Genomic DNA, 18036 nt, shown 5'->3' with positions numbered 1-18036 from the left:
CAAACATTTAGTCTGAATGCTTGTGTGCTTACTTCTTTTGAGTGTTTCTAGAGGTGGAACTAATATAGTGTTTTTTTTTTTATTTTTTAAATCAGTACAGTAGACCTTTTTGCATTAAAATCAACTGTATTAATGTTTTAAATAGTTGTATAATTTTAATGTAGAGTAGCCATTCCATTATCATCTTATTTGAAATGATATGTTTATAAAATTTATTGATTTATAATGTTTTACATCATTGTTTGTCTTTGTACAATGTTTGCTTTCTCCCCTCAGGTGTTGTCCCCATAGAATTACCACCACCAATTCCCCTGTGCACCACTGCCATAGTCCCCTGTGCTCTTCCCTCCCCTGTCCTGCTCCTTTCCCTCCTTCTTCCCTGTAAAATGTCTGATTTCTAAGATGGCTGTTAATTTTGCTTATTTATTTATTATTATTATTTCCTGATCCCTTATTTGGTTCCCCTATATTCCTTCTATAAGTGAAACCACCTAGTATTTTCCTTTTTCCTTCCAGCTTATTTCACTGAGCATAATCCCTTCTACCTCCATCCATATTGCTGCGAGTGACATGAGTTTACCTTTTCTGATTGCTAATATATACCAAATCTTTTTAATCCAGTCATCTATTTTTGGGCATTTGGGTTGATCCCACATCTTCCCTATTGTAAATAGTGCTGCAATATAAACAGGGGTGCAAGTGTCCTCTTGCAATAACATTTTTGTATTCTTTGGGTAGATTCCTAAGAATGGAATTACTGGGTCATATGGTAGCTCCATGTTTAGTAGTTTGAGGACTATAATATTTTTAAAAGTTCTTTTACCTTACCCCATCAAATACGAAGAAACAGCCATTAATAATACTTACAAACACATCTTTCTTGAACTTGCAATGCAAATATCTATGCATGTTAAAAAACAGAATGAGATCACACTACATAATACTGTCTGCAACTTGTTATTAAAAGACTGCAGACATATTTTAATATCAGTATTTCAAGATCTACCTCATCTTTGGTAAAGTATATACTACTCCAATGTATAATAAGAATCATAACTGACTTATTCTTTTTATAGGCATTTAAGCAATTTTATGAACTTTCATTTTTGTAAATAATGCTATATTGATAACTTTATATACATAGCTACCTTTATACTTTATGTACTTGTGTTATTATTATGCTTAAGAACTTTAGGGTCTGCAAATAGTGTTTTAGGTTGGAAGAAATTGCCTAATTGTCCTCTAAAATGTCTGTACCAACAGTGAGTATCCATGTGACTTTATCCTGCTTTTCAGTCAAAGGAATCTGATGTGCACATAACCACAGAATACAAATTCTATAAACTCTATCTTTGTTAGAGGGAATTAGAATAAAGGCTAACATACTACAATCAGTTGTTATAAAAAACCATAACCCTTTCCCAAAGCTGAGGAGGTTAGAGAAGGTAGGATGACTTTCCAGGCAGAGAAAAGAACATGATATGGAACCTGTCTTGCTGCAGAAGCTGAAGTACACTGCAGCTGGAGCACAGGGGTGCGGGAAGAGTGGTTCAACTAAGGCATGAGCTAGGCAGGTTCAGACCATGACACATCTGGGGATCTAAATTTCTAACTACAATAAAGCAACTAAAACATTTCTATGGTGAAATGAAATGTGTAAACTCACTAAGGAAGGTTGTAGAACATTAAAAAGTTAATGGTGGTCTGAATGCATATGATTGTACCAACAGAGAAGTAGAAAAGTACAGAGCAAAGACTGCATGCTGAAGGCTGGATCAAGAGGTCTTGACAATGAACTAGATACAAAGTGAGGAAGGAGGAAGATCTAAGAAAAAAGGAAATTCCTGTTATTTCTGGCTTAATTAACTAGGTATGAGAGTGCTGTATAAGGAAGATAAGAGACAACAGTGTGGTTCTGGACATAGTAAGATGTCTAGGAGATACCTGCGTGTCAGTGAGCATTTGGGATACAAATGCCTGAAAGAGTGTGGAGGAAGGGGAAGGCTGGAAATTTTAGACAGAGAAGATCATTACAGGAATGTGTGAAGACAGATCTCTGTGTGGGGTAAAGTACAAGTGAAGCCAAGATCTCTAGAGCTGAACAGATCTCAAATCTATTAGAAGTCACCTAACAGTGAGACTGATTCATTATATGTAATTTGATGAAATTCAAGAAAAGATGGAAGAGTTACAAACAAGGTGGATAACACATAGTGTTATCCTTGGCACAGTGGTAAGAAATTACCTTGGCACAGTGGTAAGAAATTACCTTGAGATGCACTATCAAAGGACTTGATGAGGGTTTTTACTGTCGGGGTTGGCTCAGAGGAGGTGGAGGACCTTCTACTCAGTCCCATCCCTTGTCTTAAGGCTGCCAAATCTCTCTCGACAGCATTCATGTAGTTATACACCCGGCCTCGTTCCTCTTCTTGCCTGAAAACAGTATTGAAACCAAAGCATGTTTACAAATATGCTAAAAATACACCCTCTCTTTCCCCTCCTAACTGAAATACATTAAGAAGTATCAGTTTAAAAAAAATTATTAGTTGAATAAATTACCTGTCTTAGTATCCTCATTTGCTTGGCAAATTCCAGGAAATGATATTAGAAGTGTTCTATCAGGTTACCCTAAGTAGGTTAAGTAACCATCAGATTCCATTTTATCTGAGTGAGTGTAAGGTGAGGGTATTAGTAATCTATTAGTCCTAAAATGGAAGGTGGATGGGCCAAAGAGCTTGGTTCAAAACTGTGAATCTCAAGATTCTGTACTAGGGAGAAGGCCCGGTTCTTATTAGGCAAATTTGAGAATTCACCAATGAATAAGGAGTCTATACTTACTCATCTACTGTGTTGTGCACAGGCATGAAAACACAAAGAAATGAAAACAAAGTCCACACTCTTAACATTTAAAACTCTGCTGTTCTCCAAATAGAATTCCCAAAAGGAAAAAAAGGCCTATATTAGTAACATGACTCCATGATCTCAGTGTGATGGCCATGAGTCATCTAAAAGTCAATTTCATTTCATTTCTGGCCAGCTCTAATTCACCCAGCTGACTTAACACACAAGTTTTCATCTAGGATGAGATTACAGTTGCAAAAGTCTGTACATGTCATGTAACTATCAAGTTACAACAGAAATCAAGCCAGTCCTTAGAAGATAGGTCTATGGTGGCCATTTGGCTTCTCTGGTGGTTTTTTGTTTCAAGATGCAGATTCAGAAGTTTCGATAATCTACAAAAGTGATTATCAAACTTTTTAGTTTTAGAGCCTCTTTCTACTCTTAAAAATCACTGAAAACCCCAGAGCAGGTTTGTTTTATACGGGTAACATCAAAACAAAGAAGTCTGTTAGAAAAAGAATACTTCACTGATATTTAAATAGATAATTGTGGCTCTTTAGGTAACTGAGGCTTTTCTTCCTTGGCACTATATAGAAACCAGCAAGTGGTAATACTCGAAAGCTAGTCACAATGTAGAAATCTGAAACTATATGAATAAACTTCTACTTTAGAAGTTTTAAACTTCTACTTTATTTAATCCTTTAAAGTCCCATGGTCAATCCTGAATTTTGAATGGATCTTTCAACCACACATGATTGTATAATACCACGTATCCATTATATGGAAAATACTGGTTCACTGAGTTACAAGGATTTTCGCAAATGTCATCATACAATTTATTTATTTATTTATTTTATATATAATAGTTTATTTTTACATCATTTTGTGCATTTTTTCATCTGGATTCCCTTGGGTTTCCCATCACCAAATCTCCCATGTGCCATCACCATAGTCCCAGTGCATTTCCCTCCCCCCCACAAAATGTCTCTGGTCTATAACTGTTCATCATTATCATTATTTTCTCGCCTGTTCCGTTATATTCCTGCTATATAGAGAGAAACCATCCAATATTTTTCCTTTTCTTTCTGGCTTATTTCACTAAGCATGATGTTTTCCAGCTCCATCCATGTTGCTGCAAAAGACATGTGTTTCTTTTCTTTGGTTGCTGAGTAATATTCCATTATGTATATGTACCACATCTTTTTAATCCAATCATGCATTTTGGGGCATCTGGGTTGTTTCCATGTCCTTCCAATTGTGAATAAAGCAGCAATAAACATGGGGGTGCAGGTCTCTTTTTGAATCACTGTTTTTGTGTCTTTTGGATAGATACATAAGTGTGGGATTGCTGGGTTGTAAGGAAGCTCCATGTTTAGCAGTCTGAGGAACCTCCAAACAAGTTTTCCACAGTGGTTATACTAGTTACAATTAATTTTTTTTTTAATTTTTTTTTTTAAGATTTATTTATTTGTGCATACAGAACTGGGGTACAGGCCAGAGGCTCAAGAGTGGCGAGAGGCTTCACCAGAGACAGAGTGGGGAGCAGAACAGGCAGGATTGACGAAGTACACTGCTGAGGGGAACAGCGGGCGGGTCAGGAGAGATCTGCCACGCCATGTTGTCGCCTCCAGGGCAGGTGGGAATTGAACTCATACGGAAGTGGCTTTAGCTTCTCAGTGCTGTGCTTTAACCCGCTGTGCCACCAGGGAGGGCCACTAGTTACAATATTTTTTTTAATTTTTTTTTTTACAATTTATTTTTTAAAGTCACATTTGTTATTATCACCAATGATCTTTAAAATGGGAAGCTGCCAATCCCACAATGGCAAATAAAAGTTTTCCAAAATGCTAACATTCACGTGAAAGTCTACATTTTATCACTGGTAACAAACACTCTCAGTAGTTTTCCTTGAAGTGACAGGTTTTCTTAATAATTTTTAAAAACATGTACTATATAACAAAAGTCTAAATGCCCATAGTCTGCTCATTACTCATTCTCAAGTAAAAATAATGTTCCATGAAAAAAGAAAGCAGGTGAACTAAAACAATCACAAAGTACTTTCCTCCCAAGAACCTCATCCTTGGGTATATTCTATGTGCATACTTCCCATTTTATCAAAGAAAATGTAATTTACTCAAGGAATAAGATGATCGTTATTAATAATTTACTGCTTCATCAAGAATATCTTTGAAGCCTACATTATTTAAAATGTGAGTACATGACAGTAAAGAGTACAATGACTGAGTTTAATTTGGTGGTAAAGGCTTGATTTGATTTCACATTGCTTTTCATTATCAGTACAAAAGCCAACAATGACCACATCTCAGTACTCCTATAAAAACAGCAGTGCCTGCAGAGTCCACGAAAGGGTCTGGAGGATCTCCAAGGATTGCAAACCCACTGAGAACCACCTCTGTATAAGATGCTACTTCTCTGGAGAAGAATTTCCTTTAAATAATGTGTCTCAAAGACAGAAGAGTTTTAGGAACCAATGGTATGATGTTTTATGAGCAGAATTTCACTCACTCAGGATAGCCTTAGGATGGAGCATTTCTGATACACTATTATTCATTTAACAGCATAGAAGGGGAAAGGTAATGTGAGTCTTCTGTCAGTGGTAAAAATAATAATCTACCTCATTCCATTTTCTGCTTAAGAAAGCCAAAGAAAAATGGTTTTGTGGTTATTTTTCTTTGAGATATACAGTAGAGAACAGTGATGACAAAATAACTTTTTAAAGATACATCATTAAGGGACCTCCCTGGTGGTGCAAGGGGTTAAAGCACAGCACTATGAAGCTACTCGCAGCCACTTTAGCACAAGTTCAATCCCCGGCCAGGGAGGACCCACATGGCACAACAGACCTCGTCTGACTCGCCGCTGTTCCCCCAGCAGTGTTTTTCAGTAGATCTGCCTGTTCTGTAACCCAGTCTGTCTCTGGTGAATTCTCTCACTCTAAAAATACTGAAGACATTGACCTCAGTGCTTTTCAGACATGTCCCATCCAAAGTCTTACAACACTATAAAGCAGATATGACTGCATGCAATATATTTTATTTTATTTATTCATTTTTGCATGGAAAAACCAGGGTGCAGGCTCCAGGGGTGAGGGGTTGGGGGGCGGCAGTTGTGTATGAGAGGATTTACCAAAAAAGGGTGGGGATCCAAACAGGCAGATTCATTGAGATATACTGCAAAGTGAAGCAGTGGGCAGGACAGCAGAGGGCTGCTGTGCCATATGTGGTCAGCTCCCTGGCTGGGGATGGAACTCAGGTCATAGTGGGGACAGCTCTGAGACTTAACCCCCTAGGCCACAAGGGAGGTCCCTGCTCACATTTTAAAGATGATCAAATTGTGGCTCAAAGGGCCCTGACCAAGATCATATAACTAGGAACTGAATGAGAGTCCACATCCTTAATCATGAGGCTATAATCTAAAGAAAGTAAGGCTGGTGTGTGGGGAGAGAGGAATGAAAAGAAATAAAATACACCCAGTGAGTCAGAGGTGACTTTAACTCCTCCAGAATTGATAATGGACACTGGCAACTCCGAAAGAACCACCTAGACTGCACTATGTTACAGGCGCATAAAATAAGCCAGTAGAGTTGAGTAATTTCCATGAACAAACTAAGTCATACTGATTTCAAACTCTACATTCTTTTCATAACACTGGATGACAAAACTGAGATCTAAGTGTTCTTTGTAGAAACAAAGGACACAGTGGTTCCTCAAAACATACTTGCGTGACTTTATTTCCTCCAGTTCTTTTGTGAGTTTCTCATTTTTTTCCTGAGCTTCATGTAACCGGCGCTTCAAATCACCAATCTCCTCTTGGGCTTCAGATTTAATGTCATTTGCAATCACCACTGCAGTCTGGAGATCAGCTTGAAATTGTCGCCATTCTGCAGATTCTTCCTATATTAAAAAAACTAAAATTTTATTTCCAAAAGAGAGCAATAAGCCTTATTTAAAAACAATAAAATCTGTTTATGATTAGCCTACTGTAATGCACTGTACTTGTAAATGATTTTTTTAAATCCCAGAGAATTGCTATTATCAATTTCTAACAGGTAATGACATTATTAGCAAACTTACTGTGCAGCTGATCATCCATTGAGACATCAAGCACTCAGGAATGCACAATAAATGTTAATGAATATAATGTGAAGTATCCTTTCAGTATGTAAGTTTCAAAGTAAGTCTTACAAAAATAAACAAAATTTACAGTGCTTTTACTTCTGGTGACTCAAGAAGGTAGACAAATGGTATGTGAACTGAAAGATTTCACAGTGAACTATAAATATCCTGACATCAAAAACTAACAAAAAAAAAATCAAAAGTAAAGGAAGAGGAAGAGGAAGTCAGAAGAAAAACATTAAACTCAATACCTAGGCATACAAAATCACACAGAGAACTAAGGAAAAGTTGCTTCCCACAGTCATGGAGGATGCAGGTTTGACAGGCTATGAAAGCCTCCCCGGCGTGTCACCTTCAGGAGAGCCACAGTTAGGCCACCCCAGTGCGGTTTCCTGACTGTGTAGTAGCCTGTGAAACTGAGTCAGAACCCAAACTACAAGATTAGCTTCACCCAACCCTCTGTATCATAATGACACTGTTGTTTAGCAAGTTGATTAAATACACAAAAGACTGAAAACAGCTCAGCTTGGAAAATTTTCTAATTAAGAATAAACTTTCTTTCCAAAATAGAACATTTGCTTTCTAAATGCAACTTTCTAAAAGTACTACTTACACATTTTTCTACCCAGAATTTAGCACCAATATCAATTTGAGATAATGGCATTTTCTTTTTACATTAAGCCAAGTACAGCAATATTATAATTGTATCTGAAGCTTAAGATAAACGTTACAAGGCCAATGATGATCTGTACTCAAATTTCATAAAATAATGTTTTCTAACAAGATAATGCATGAAGATTAATCATACCCGAAGTCTCCTGTGTAGTGTCTTGATTTCTCTCTCCATATCATGTTTTTGATCCTGGAGTTTTTTCACTGTATCTGAAAAGACCACAAATTTAATTATTTATTGTTAGAGTTGTGTTCAACATAAATGATACACAGGGATAAAGCACTTAAATATGACATTCTAAAAAAGGTTAAATATGACATCCTGCCTAAAGGTTTTTTATTTTTAATATTAAATTTTAAAAGAAAAAAGGCAAAGTATTTATCCAATATTATTTCTAGTTTATCAAGTTTAAATCACAAAATTTCTGAATAACTTCCTTCCTCAGTGTCTTAATTCTGAAACAAAAAGCTAAATAAAATCAATTGTTAGTGACATGCACACTTTTGGCTCATAACCAATCAAAACAACATTGACTGCTATTAAACTATGAACTTTTAATCTCAAAGGGTCTTAGTCTAAAATATTTATATAAATGTAACTTACTTCACCCAAAGTAGTAAGTTCCAGAAAACTGGTAAATCAGTGAAATTTTTACAAACTTAAATTACATAAAATCCTACGAAGCTGCTATTTACATTAATCCTATGGAAAGTCTTTTCATAAAACAAAGAATATGTAAAAAGTTTTCACAAAAACTTAATATGCAAAATACCATTTTATACAATGGGAATGCACATGTTATGATAATATTAAAAATAATGTGAACATGAGCTTTCAAACTGAGACCCTGAAGTATGGGTGTGCTGATGATCTTTCTTAGATTGCAAATTCTTCCTCCTCCCAGGTCTATCAGGAACTTGCTCTACTGAAACCTTTATTTTCTTTTTGTGAATGTTATACTTGGAATTCAATGTCAGTACATTTATGTTTTGATATTTTAATTTTTTAAAAGGATTTATTTATTTATTCATACAAGATTGGAGTGAATGTAAGAGGATTAACCAAGGACAGAGTGGGTAGCAGAACAGGCAGATCTACTGAAACACACTGCTGAAGAGAGCAGCAGAGACAGGAGAGGATCTGCTGTGCCCATGTGGGTTATCTCTCTACCTGGGGATTGAACTCATGCTGCAATGACTACTGATTGCTTCACAGTGCTGAGACTTAAACCCTACACCACCAGGGATGTCATGTTCTGATATTTTTAAATAGTATGAACTGACTTCAGTAAAAGCATACGATATTTATAACTTATATGTTTAAGAGCTATTATAAATCAAGTAATAATGACACACTTTTTAAGTCAGATTTTCGAAAATAAGATAACACAAGGGTAGGAGAAGCTGGTTAACTGTGGTAATCAGTAGTTAACTCCCTCCCATTCATTACCCAATTATTGTTCAACAGACTTGGAGCCTATGAAATAAAAAAAAAGTTTAAAACTTACTCATTAACATAGCATCTTGTATATACCTACTTTATACCAGGTTTTCTTCAGGTGTTTAAGACATAAGGGAAAGGGGGTAAAATAGATATAGTCTCTATCCTCTTTGAGACAGAAAGGACAAGTTTGCTTTGAGCTAGCAAAGGAGGATGTTTTCATATGTGAATATGAAATAAATAACAAGTTTATCTCTATATAGGTTGCCTTACAATTCATTTAACCTGGAAACTAAGAATCAAACAGGCCATCTAAATTGTTTAGAGCAAAGCAAATTACACAAAGGTGAGTGTATGAGTCTAATACCAGATCCCACTCTCCATAAACAAGGATGACTCTGGAACCAGCACTGGAATATGACTCTTCCTCTATCTTTAGATAATTTACACAAAACAAATGACAGCAAATCATACTACAAGCTCACATTTAACATTTTGTGTTTTGGTTCTAAGATGAACTTTAAACTACCTGGCTATCTTTTTTTTTTTTTTTTAAGATTTATTTATTTATTCATACAAAACTGGGGTACAGGCCAGAGATGTGGAGGGTGAGAGAATTCACCAGGAATAGAGTGGGGAGCAGAACAGGCAGATCAACAAAGTATACTGCTGAGGGGAGCAGCAGGCAGGTCAGGAGAGGTCTGCCATGCCGTGTGGATCTCCTCCAGGGCAGGCGGGGATCGAACTCGTGCGGAAGTGGCTTAAACTTCTTTTGCAGTGCATTAACCCGCTGCACCACCAGGGAGGGCCCTATCTGGCTATCTTAATCTGGTCATAAAACCCCAAATGCCATTCATTTTTGTTTATTATAATCTCTCTGTGTTTTCCAACCTTTCTATTCAGCCACAGATTCACATGATCACTGTACTTAAAAGGACATCTTTCTACTGTGTTACATATTTATTATTGCTATGTTTTCTTTTTATGTCTTCTAAATAGAACAGAAGCTGACAGCCAGTGGACACACTGAGATGGAATAAGACAGTGAAATATCTCCAGGGAACTTGACTTCAGATTTACAAATCATGTCTGTAAATTTTCAGTTTGTAACACAGACTATAAGAGTGACAAAAGACTTTTCTAACTTGAATACAAACACCTCCAACTGACATCAGGTGCAAGTGTTAGAGTAAGGGAAAAAGTAAGAGTAATCAATCAGTTAAAAATAACACAGCTCAGGGGTAGGAGGGAGATGCAGGCAGTGCATCCAGTCACCAGGCAACAGCTTTATCCCCAAACGAATTTCCTGATGTGGGAAGATGATACAGATGAGTTTGTACTTAGGTTCTGGTTTTGAGAACTAGCTTAGCATAACTGCCATTCAGTCCAATACATGTCCTCCAAAAAAAGGCAGCTTGGTCTTCAACCCTGGAGACACTAAATGCAATTTCCTTCCTCTGCAAAATTTCTGGTGTGAGGGACTGCCATCTACTGACTTCAACAGAAAAACATTACACTGGATTAAGAAAGAGAAAATATTATGATCTCATTTTTAAATTACATATTATAACTTAGTTTTACAAACTTGTTTATTCTAGAAATTTAGTGAATTGCTATTGTTATTAGACCAACTTTGTTGAGATTAATCCTAGATATGGCCCTGCCCACTTAATAATGGGGTTCATAGCCTTTCACCACCAAATACTTGCTATCACTGACAAATCAAGATCAGCAAAGTTACCACTTTGGCTTCAGGTACATGCCCATCTTTCACATAGAGGACTCTGGGTAGCACCATGAGCACACTGATCCTTGGGGGCGTGAAAGAATTCAAGTTCATAAACAATCTTTCTTGCCCTCTGAACTGAAACACATCGCTAGGGTAATGACATCACTGATTCTTAGTTTCTTGCATCCAGACAAACACCTCCAACTGACAAAAGGTGCAACTTTTAGAGTAAGGGAAAAAGTAAGAGTAATCAATCAGTTCAAAATAACACAGCTCAGGAGTAGGAGGGAGACAAAAGCAGTGCATCCAGTCACCAGGCAACAGCTTTATCCCCAAACCATAATTCCTGATGTGGGAAGAGGATACAGATGAGCTTCAAATGCCCTGTTAATTATTTTTTTCTTTATTTATAAAGTTTGTTTCTCTTAATGCCCCATAGAAAGAAGTTATGTAAGTTTCGTCCCGTAAGTGTAAAAGTAATGAAAGCTTGCAATAAAAAGCCTAGAAAAGTGGGCAGGGGTAACAAAAAATGAGATTATAAATTATTTGCATTTGGCATATATCATACCAGATTTCAACGTGTATATTTTTTAAAACAAAAATGGGGCCCTCCCTGGTGGTGCAGCGGGTTAAAGCACAGCACTGAGAAGCTAAAGCCACTTACGCATGAGTTCCATCCCCACCTGCCCGGGAGGTGACCACATGGCGTGGCAGACCTCTCCTGACCCGCCCACTGCTCCCCTCAGCAGTGTACTTCGTCAGTCTGCCTGTTCTGCTCCCCACTCTGTCTGTGGTGAAGCCTCTCGCCGCCCCTGAGCCTCTGGCCTGTACCCCAGTTCTGTATGCACAAATAAATAAATCTTTAAAAAAAATGGAATTATGCTATTTATACTGTTTCATGAGCCTTTCTCCTTAGCAGTATCAATAGATACACACCCACATCTAGAGCACTTTTTTTTTTTTTAAGATTTATTTATTTGTTCATACAGAACTGGGGTACAGGCCAGAGGCTCAGGGGTGGCAAGAGGCTTCACCAGAGACAGAGTGGGGAGCAGAACAGGCAGATTGACGAAGTACACTGCTGAGGGGAGCAGCGGGCGGGTCAGGAGAGGTCTGCCACGCCATGTGGTCACCTCCAGGGCATGCGGGGATCGAACTCATATGTAAGTGGTTTTAGCTTCTCAGTGCAGTGCTTTAACCCGCCACCAGGGAGGACCTGGAGCACTCTTTTGATGGTCCTGTCAGCATTCTTTCCGCCAGCTAGACACATAACTTGTTTTAGCAATTTCCAATTAATGAACAATTAGAAAGGTTCCAAAACTTGTTATAAACACAATGAATGCTTTTGCATGATTGTACAAATATTAAAGATACATTTCTAAAAGTAGAAATGATGAAGGAACATTTGAAACCATCAATAACATCAGTCAATTGAAGAGAAAATTCCAGTTCAAGAATGCACAAATTTTCTTTTTGGAGAAGTTTCCAAGTTATGGAATTTATTAAATAGAATACACTAAAATCAGTATTTTTAAAGGCAAACCATTAAGCGTGGTAATCATAACAATGTAATGTATTTCAAACTTGATGGCTTTTAATTTTAAAGTAGCACACAAGGTTCACAATCTGTTGCCCTGTGACCTGCTTTATTTCACCTTATGGCATTTCTCTGTGCCTTTATGAGGGCCTGTGTTACCATGTACATCCCTCCTAATATTACTTTTGCTGTGTCACCTAAGTTCTAAAAGGTTGTGTTCTTACTGTCACTTGATTCCAGGTATTTTTTTAATTTCTTCATTAACCCTGTAAGTCATTCAGCAGTGTGTTATAAAGTCCCCACATATTAGAGGTCTAACCTGTTTTTTTTTTTTTTTGTTTGTTTTTTTGTGGTTGACTTCTAGCTTGACAACTTAATGGACAGAAAAGACCATTGATACAATTTCCATTTCATGAATTTGTTGATTTGTGACACAATATATGGTCAATTCGAAGACTTCCCATGTACACTTGAAAAGGTAACAATTCAGCTTTTGGGGGTGCAATGTTCCATAAATGTTCCAGGTGACTTAATTCTTTAAGTCTACTGTGTCTATATTTATTTTCTGTCTAGTTGACCTGCCCATTGTTGAAAACAGGGTATTGAAGTCTCCCACTACAAATGTGTTTTTCCCAATGTTAGTTTTCAAAATTTATAGTAATTTCCTTATGTGTTACAATGCTCTTTCATTCAGTGAGTACATGGTGATGAATGTTATGTGCTCTTGATATAGTGTCCCCATAATCATTATATGATGCCTATCCCTATATTTTGTTACATTTTTTTAAAATCAAAATCCATTTATCTGATATAAGTATAGCTGTCCCAGCCTCTTTGGGTCTCATTCACTTATAGGATTATTTTCCAGCCCTTTACTCTGAGTTTATGTTTATCTTTGAAGCTCAGGCATGTTTCCTGGAGATAGTAGAAAGTTGGATTCTGTTTCCTAATCTAATCAGACATGCTGCCTTTTAATTGGTGAATTCAGTCTGCTTACATTTAGAGCACTTATTAATAGGTTAAAGTCAATGCTGTCATTTGTCCTTAATTTTGTGGTTCTGTTTCCTTGTTCAGTTCTTTGTGTATGTTCCTCTCTTCAGTTTGATACAAGAGCTCCTTTTAACATTTCTTGGGTAAGGTGGAGTCTAGTGTTTGCAAACTCCTTCAGCTTTTGATCTTCTGATGTCTTTATTTCTCTGAAGGCTAGTGTATTCTTGGCTGGTAGTTTTTACCTCTAAGTATTTTGATTATATCATCTCATTCTCTACTTGTCTGCAATGTTTCTTTAGATTAAGTCCAGGTTAGCCAAATTAGGATTCCTTTGTAGTTTATCTGCTTCTTTCCCCCAGTCAGCTATAATATTCTTTGTCATCAACTCTCCGGCACTTCAGCATTATGTATTTTGGTGTAGGTCTCATTTTGCTTAGGTACCTTCTTGTACTTTTAGGTTTATGGACTGCATAGTTAGTTCCTTTTCCAGGTTCAGTAAATTTTCCGTAGAGGAAAATTTCTTTAAGTATGCTCTCTTTTGCCTTCTCTCTCTTCCCCCTCTAAGATATACATTCTTTCCACATGGAGTTGGGTAATTCTCATTGTGTTTTTCTTCTTCTTCTTCTTCTTCTTCTTCTTCTTCTTCTTCTTCTTCTTCTTCTTCTTCTTCTTCTTCTTTTTTTAAGATTTATTTATTTGTGCATACAGAACTGGGGTACAAGCCAGAGGTGCAGAGATGGTGAGAGGATTCACCAGGGACAGAGTGGGCAGATCTTCGAAGCACACTGCTGAGGGGAGCAGCCAGTGGGTCAGGAGAGGTCTGCCGTGCCATGTGTCACCTCTGGGGCCGGCGGGGATCGAACTCATGCAGAAATGGTTGTTAGCTTCTTAGTGCAGTGCTTTAACCTGCTGCGCCACCAGGGAGGGCCCTGAGTTTCTTATTTATCACTCTCTCTGCACTCACCTGGTCTCTGGGTATTCTCACCTTCAAAGTCACTGGTTTATTCTTCCATTTGGTCTATTCTACTTCCATCATTTTCTCTAGATTTTTTTCAACCTTCTCTATTGATCATTTTACATCCTGTACCTCAATTATCTTACTATCTAATGCTTCAATTTTGACCTTTTATTCATTAATTTTATTTCTCAGAACATCCATTTGTTGCTCTGAATAGTCTTATCTATCCTTGATCACTGTTCTGTTTTCTCTATATTTTTTAATTTATCATGGCAATAACTGAACTCTGTATCTCATAGGAAAAACAGATCTTCTATATCTTTGTTATTGGGTTCTGGAGATTTGTTCTTTCTGTAATGCAGTAATCCTCTGAGGATTCAGATGCCATTTGTGGTCTTTTTCCCATTGCTTGTTTTCAAGGCTGCACTGCTGGTGGGGCTTCTAACAGGCATGGCCACACCATGCCCTTCCACATGCTGGCCTGGGGGTTTAACAGGCCTGTATTTCTGATACCTACCAATCAGAATTATTTGGCTGGACTGGTGGTGAAGTGATTAATCATTTCTTTGGACTCAGTTGAGCTGTTTCTTTCTGTTGTTTCACTTTTCTGCTTTATTAAGATATTAAAATGTCCAAAAAGTCTTGGCTGGTCTTTCTTACTTATGAAAGACAAGAACAAGTAATACCTGGAACTTCTACATATTTCTCAACAACATTAGAAGTTATTTTTATACACATAAGTCTTTTCCCTTGATATAACCACAGGCTAAAAATTCTGCTGTTAACACATGCCTAGAGAGGGGCTTCCCCCCAAGTTGTATAAAAGGGGAAATGGCAGCAGCTTCAACCAAGGTAACAGATGTGTAGAGCTACTTCATAGTGTTTCCATTCTTTATGCCAACACCTCAGTGGAAATATCATGACCAGTTGTGTACCAACCTCAACCTGTAAAATGAAACTGAACAACAGATGTAGTGCTGAGTGGGATTATAACTGAAATGGGGTCACAAGCCAGGCGTTGTTCTCTCTGCCTTTCAAATATGGAGTCTTGTCTTGTGGTGCTGGTTCCTGCTGTTAAGGTTCAGGTGCTCCAAACTCTGGCTATTAATAGTATTTAGTTACTGTCTCAATTTTGGTCTTGAATAGTTATTTCATGTGTCACAGTGACAGGCTACAAATAATAGCCTATTCTATTACGAGACACAGGTAATACTGAGTGGCTCTCCCTGCCCATTCCGGCTCCAAATGTCCTTGTCTGGGAGCTACAGACACAGCACACTAATCAGCACTCTGTCCCATGACTCCAAAACTCTGTGCATTCCCCTCTCTAGTACAGAACCCAGGTTTCAAAGTGCCCAGTATGGGTATTTATCTTTGTGGTTAAAAACAACAGACTTTGGATAGCATTACTCTTCTGTCTGTGAGTTATATCCCCATCTCACTCATGGGCTGCAATGCCCCAGTACTGCTCAAAGCAGTTTAAATGTAGTTTTTCCAACCCCTTTCCACGGTGTCATTACACTTAATGTATACCACAGTTATTGGTTTATCTTTCAGGGCTCACTGTCTTGTTTCAGTTGTGATCTGATCTAGTTGCGAATATGCAGAGGAAATGAGCCCAGTGTCTTTACTATACCACTATCTTACTGGATTCCTTGGGCCATATCTTAACAGGAAGTCCTGATAGCATTTACTGGATTTTTATAGCAGGGCTTTCTGGATTCATGTACTAAATGCTAAATCCAGTTACCACTGAAAAGCACTGAAGGTTCAAATCTGAGCTGGGCATTGATGCTATCTGAGAGGTCATGTGGGACTCCAGTTACATGTATTAGACTCATTCCCACCCACCTCCCACCCACCCCAAAAATCCCTTGTCTCTCTGTTCTGCAAACTAGATTGGGGCTACTGATTGATCAAGTACCCTTGCTGTTCTAAATTTCCTACTTTCTGATTAAATAACTCAGGACACTCTCCATATTACCTGTTAAAATGTTTCAGTTCTAGAATATCTACTGGGTTATTTTTTAAATAACATAATAGTTTATTTTTACATCATTTTGTGCCCTTTTCCATCTCAGCTGTAATCCCTGTGGGTTTCCCATCACAAAATCACCTGTGTGCCATCACCATAGTCCAGTGCACTACCCCCCTCCATTTTTGATCCCATTACCCACTCCACCCCTGCAAAATGTCTCTGGTATACAGTTGTTCATTATTATTTTTTCCCCCTTGGTTCTTTGTGCTCCTGCTATGAGTGAAACCATCGGGTATTTTTCTCTTTCTTTCTAGCTTATTTCACTAAGCATGATCCCTTCCAGCTCCATTCATGTTGCTGCAAAAGGCATGTGTTTATCTTTTTGATTGCTGAATAATATTCCACTGTGTATATATACCACATCTTTTTAATCCAGTCATCTACTTTGGGGCATTTGGGCTGTTTCCATATCTTTCTGATTGTAAATAAAGCAGCAATACACATGGGGGTGCAGGTATTTTTCTGAATCAGTGTTTTTGTGTCTTTTGGGTAGATACCTAGGCGTGGGATTGCTGGGTCATATGGAAGCTCTATTTTTAGCAGTCTAAGAAACCTCCAAACAGCTTTCCATAGTGGTTGTACTAGTTTGTGTTCCCACCAACAGTATAGGTGAGTTCCTTTTTCTCCACATCTTCGCCAACATTTGTTGTTGCTAGTTGTTTTAAGATGTGCCATTCTCACTAGTGTGAGGTGGTATCTCATTTTGGTATTTTTTTTAAAGCTTTATTTATTTATGCATACAGAACTGGGGTACAGGTCAGAGGTGCAGGGTGGTGAGAGGCTTTACCAGAGACAGAATGGGGAGTTGAACAGGCCGACAGAGGAAGTACACTGCTGAGGGGAACAGCAGGTAGGTCAGAAGAGGTCTGCCACACCATGTGGGGCAGGGTGGGGATCAAACCCATGCTGAAGTGGATTTAGCTTCTTAGTGTTGTGCTTTAACCTGCTGCCACACCTGTGAGGGCCCTTACTGTGGTTTTAATTTGCATATCCCTTATTACAAATGATGTTGAACATTTTTCATATGCTAATTGGCCATCTGTATTTCCTCTTTGGAGAAATGTCTTTTTAGCTCTTCTGCCTATTTTTTGATGGGGTTGTTTACTTTATTTTTGTTGAGTTTCATCAGTTCTTTGTATATGTTTGTGATCAATCCTTTATCACTAGTGATGCATGAGAAAAAATTTTCCCAGTCAGTGGGATGTCTGTCTGTTTTTTATAACGTCTCTTTTGTTGTACAGAAGCTCTTGATGAAGTCCCATCTGTTCATCCTTTCCTTGGATGCTGTATCTTTAAAGATGTTACTGAGGTGTATGTCATGTAGTGTTTCACCTATCTTTGCTTCTAGGCATTTTATGGTTTCTGTTCTTATGTCTAGGTCTTTAATCCAATTCAAGTTGGTTTTTGTGCATGGTGCGAAGTGGTGATCTAGTTTCATTTTTGCATGTAGCTTCTCTAGAATACCTATTGGGTTATTTTTCACAATTTTTTTCTTAGCTGAGATCTGCTACTTCTTCATTTATTACAAGTATATTTTTTCTCTACATCCCAACTATGGTTACAATAGCTATTTTAAATTCTATCCACTAATTTCAAATTTACAATAGCTGTTTTTTTTTATAAAGTTTTTTTTTATTTATTCATACAGAATTGGGGTACAGGCCAGAGATGCGGAGGGTGAGAGGATTCACCAG

At 37.7% G+C, this 18036-nt stretch overlaps 1 protein-coding gene across 1 annotated transcript in view; it reads right to left on the bottom strand.

The window, feature by feature from the left end:
- SPECC1L (sperm antigen with calponin homology and coiled-coil domains 1-like) overlaps positions 1-18036 on the bottom strand; it is a 141569-nt gene that overhangs the window by 59601 nt on the left and 63932 nt on the right. The window contains exons 6-8 of the mRNA XM_004680914.2: positions 7786-7859; positions 6580-6755; positions 2270-2433 (exon numbers count right to left, since the gene is read on the bottom strand). Coding sequence (XP_004680971.1) covers positions 2270-2433; positions 6580-6755; positions 7786-7859 — 414 coding nt within the window. The remainder of the gene's footprint in view (positions 1-2269; positions 2434-6579; positions 6756-7785; positions 7860-18036) is intronic.

Source organism: Condylura cristata, unplaced genomic scaffold (assembly GCF_000260355.1).
Source record: "Condylura cristata isolate star-nosed mole 26May11 unplaced genomic scaffold, ConCri1.0 scaffold00011, whole genome shotgun sequence".
Classification (NCBI taxonomy): domain Eukaryota; kingdom Metazoa; phylum Chordata; class Mammalia; order Eulipotyphla; family Talpidae; genus Condylura; species Condylura cristata.
The sequence above is the reverse complement of the archived record's forward strand: the minus strand, read 5'-3'. Positions and strand labels throughout refer to the sequence as shown.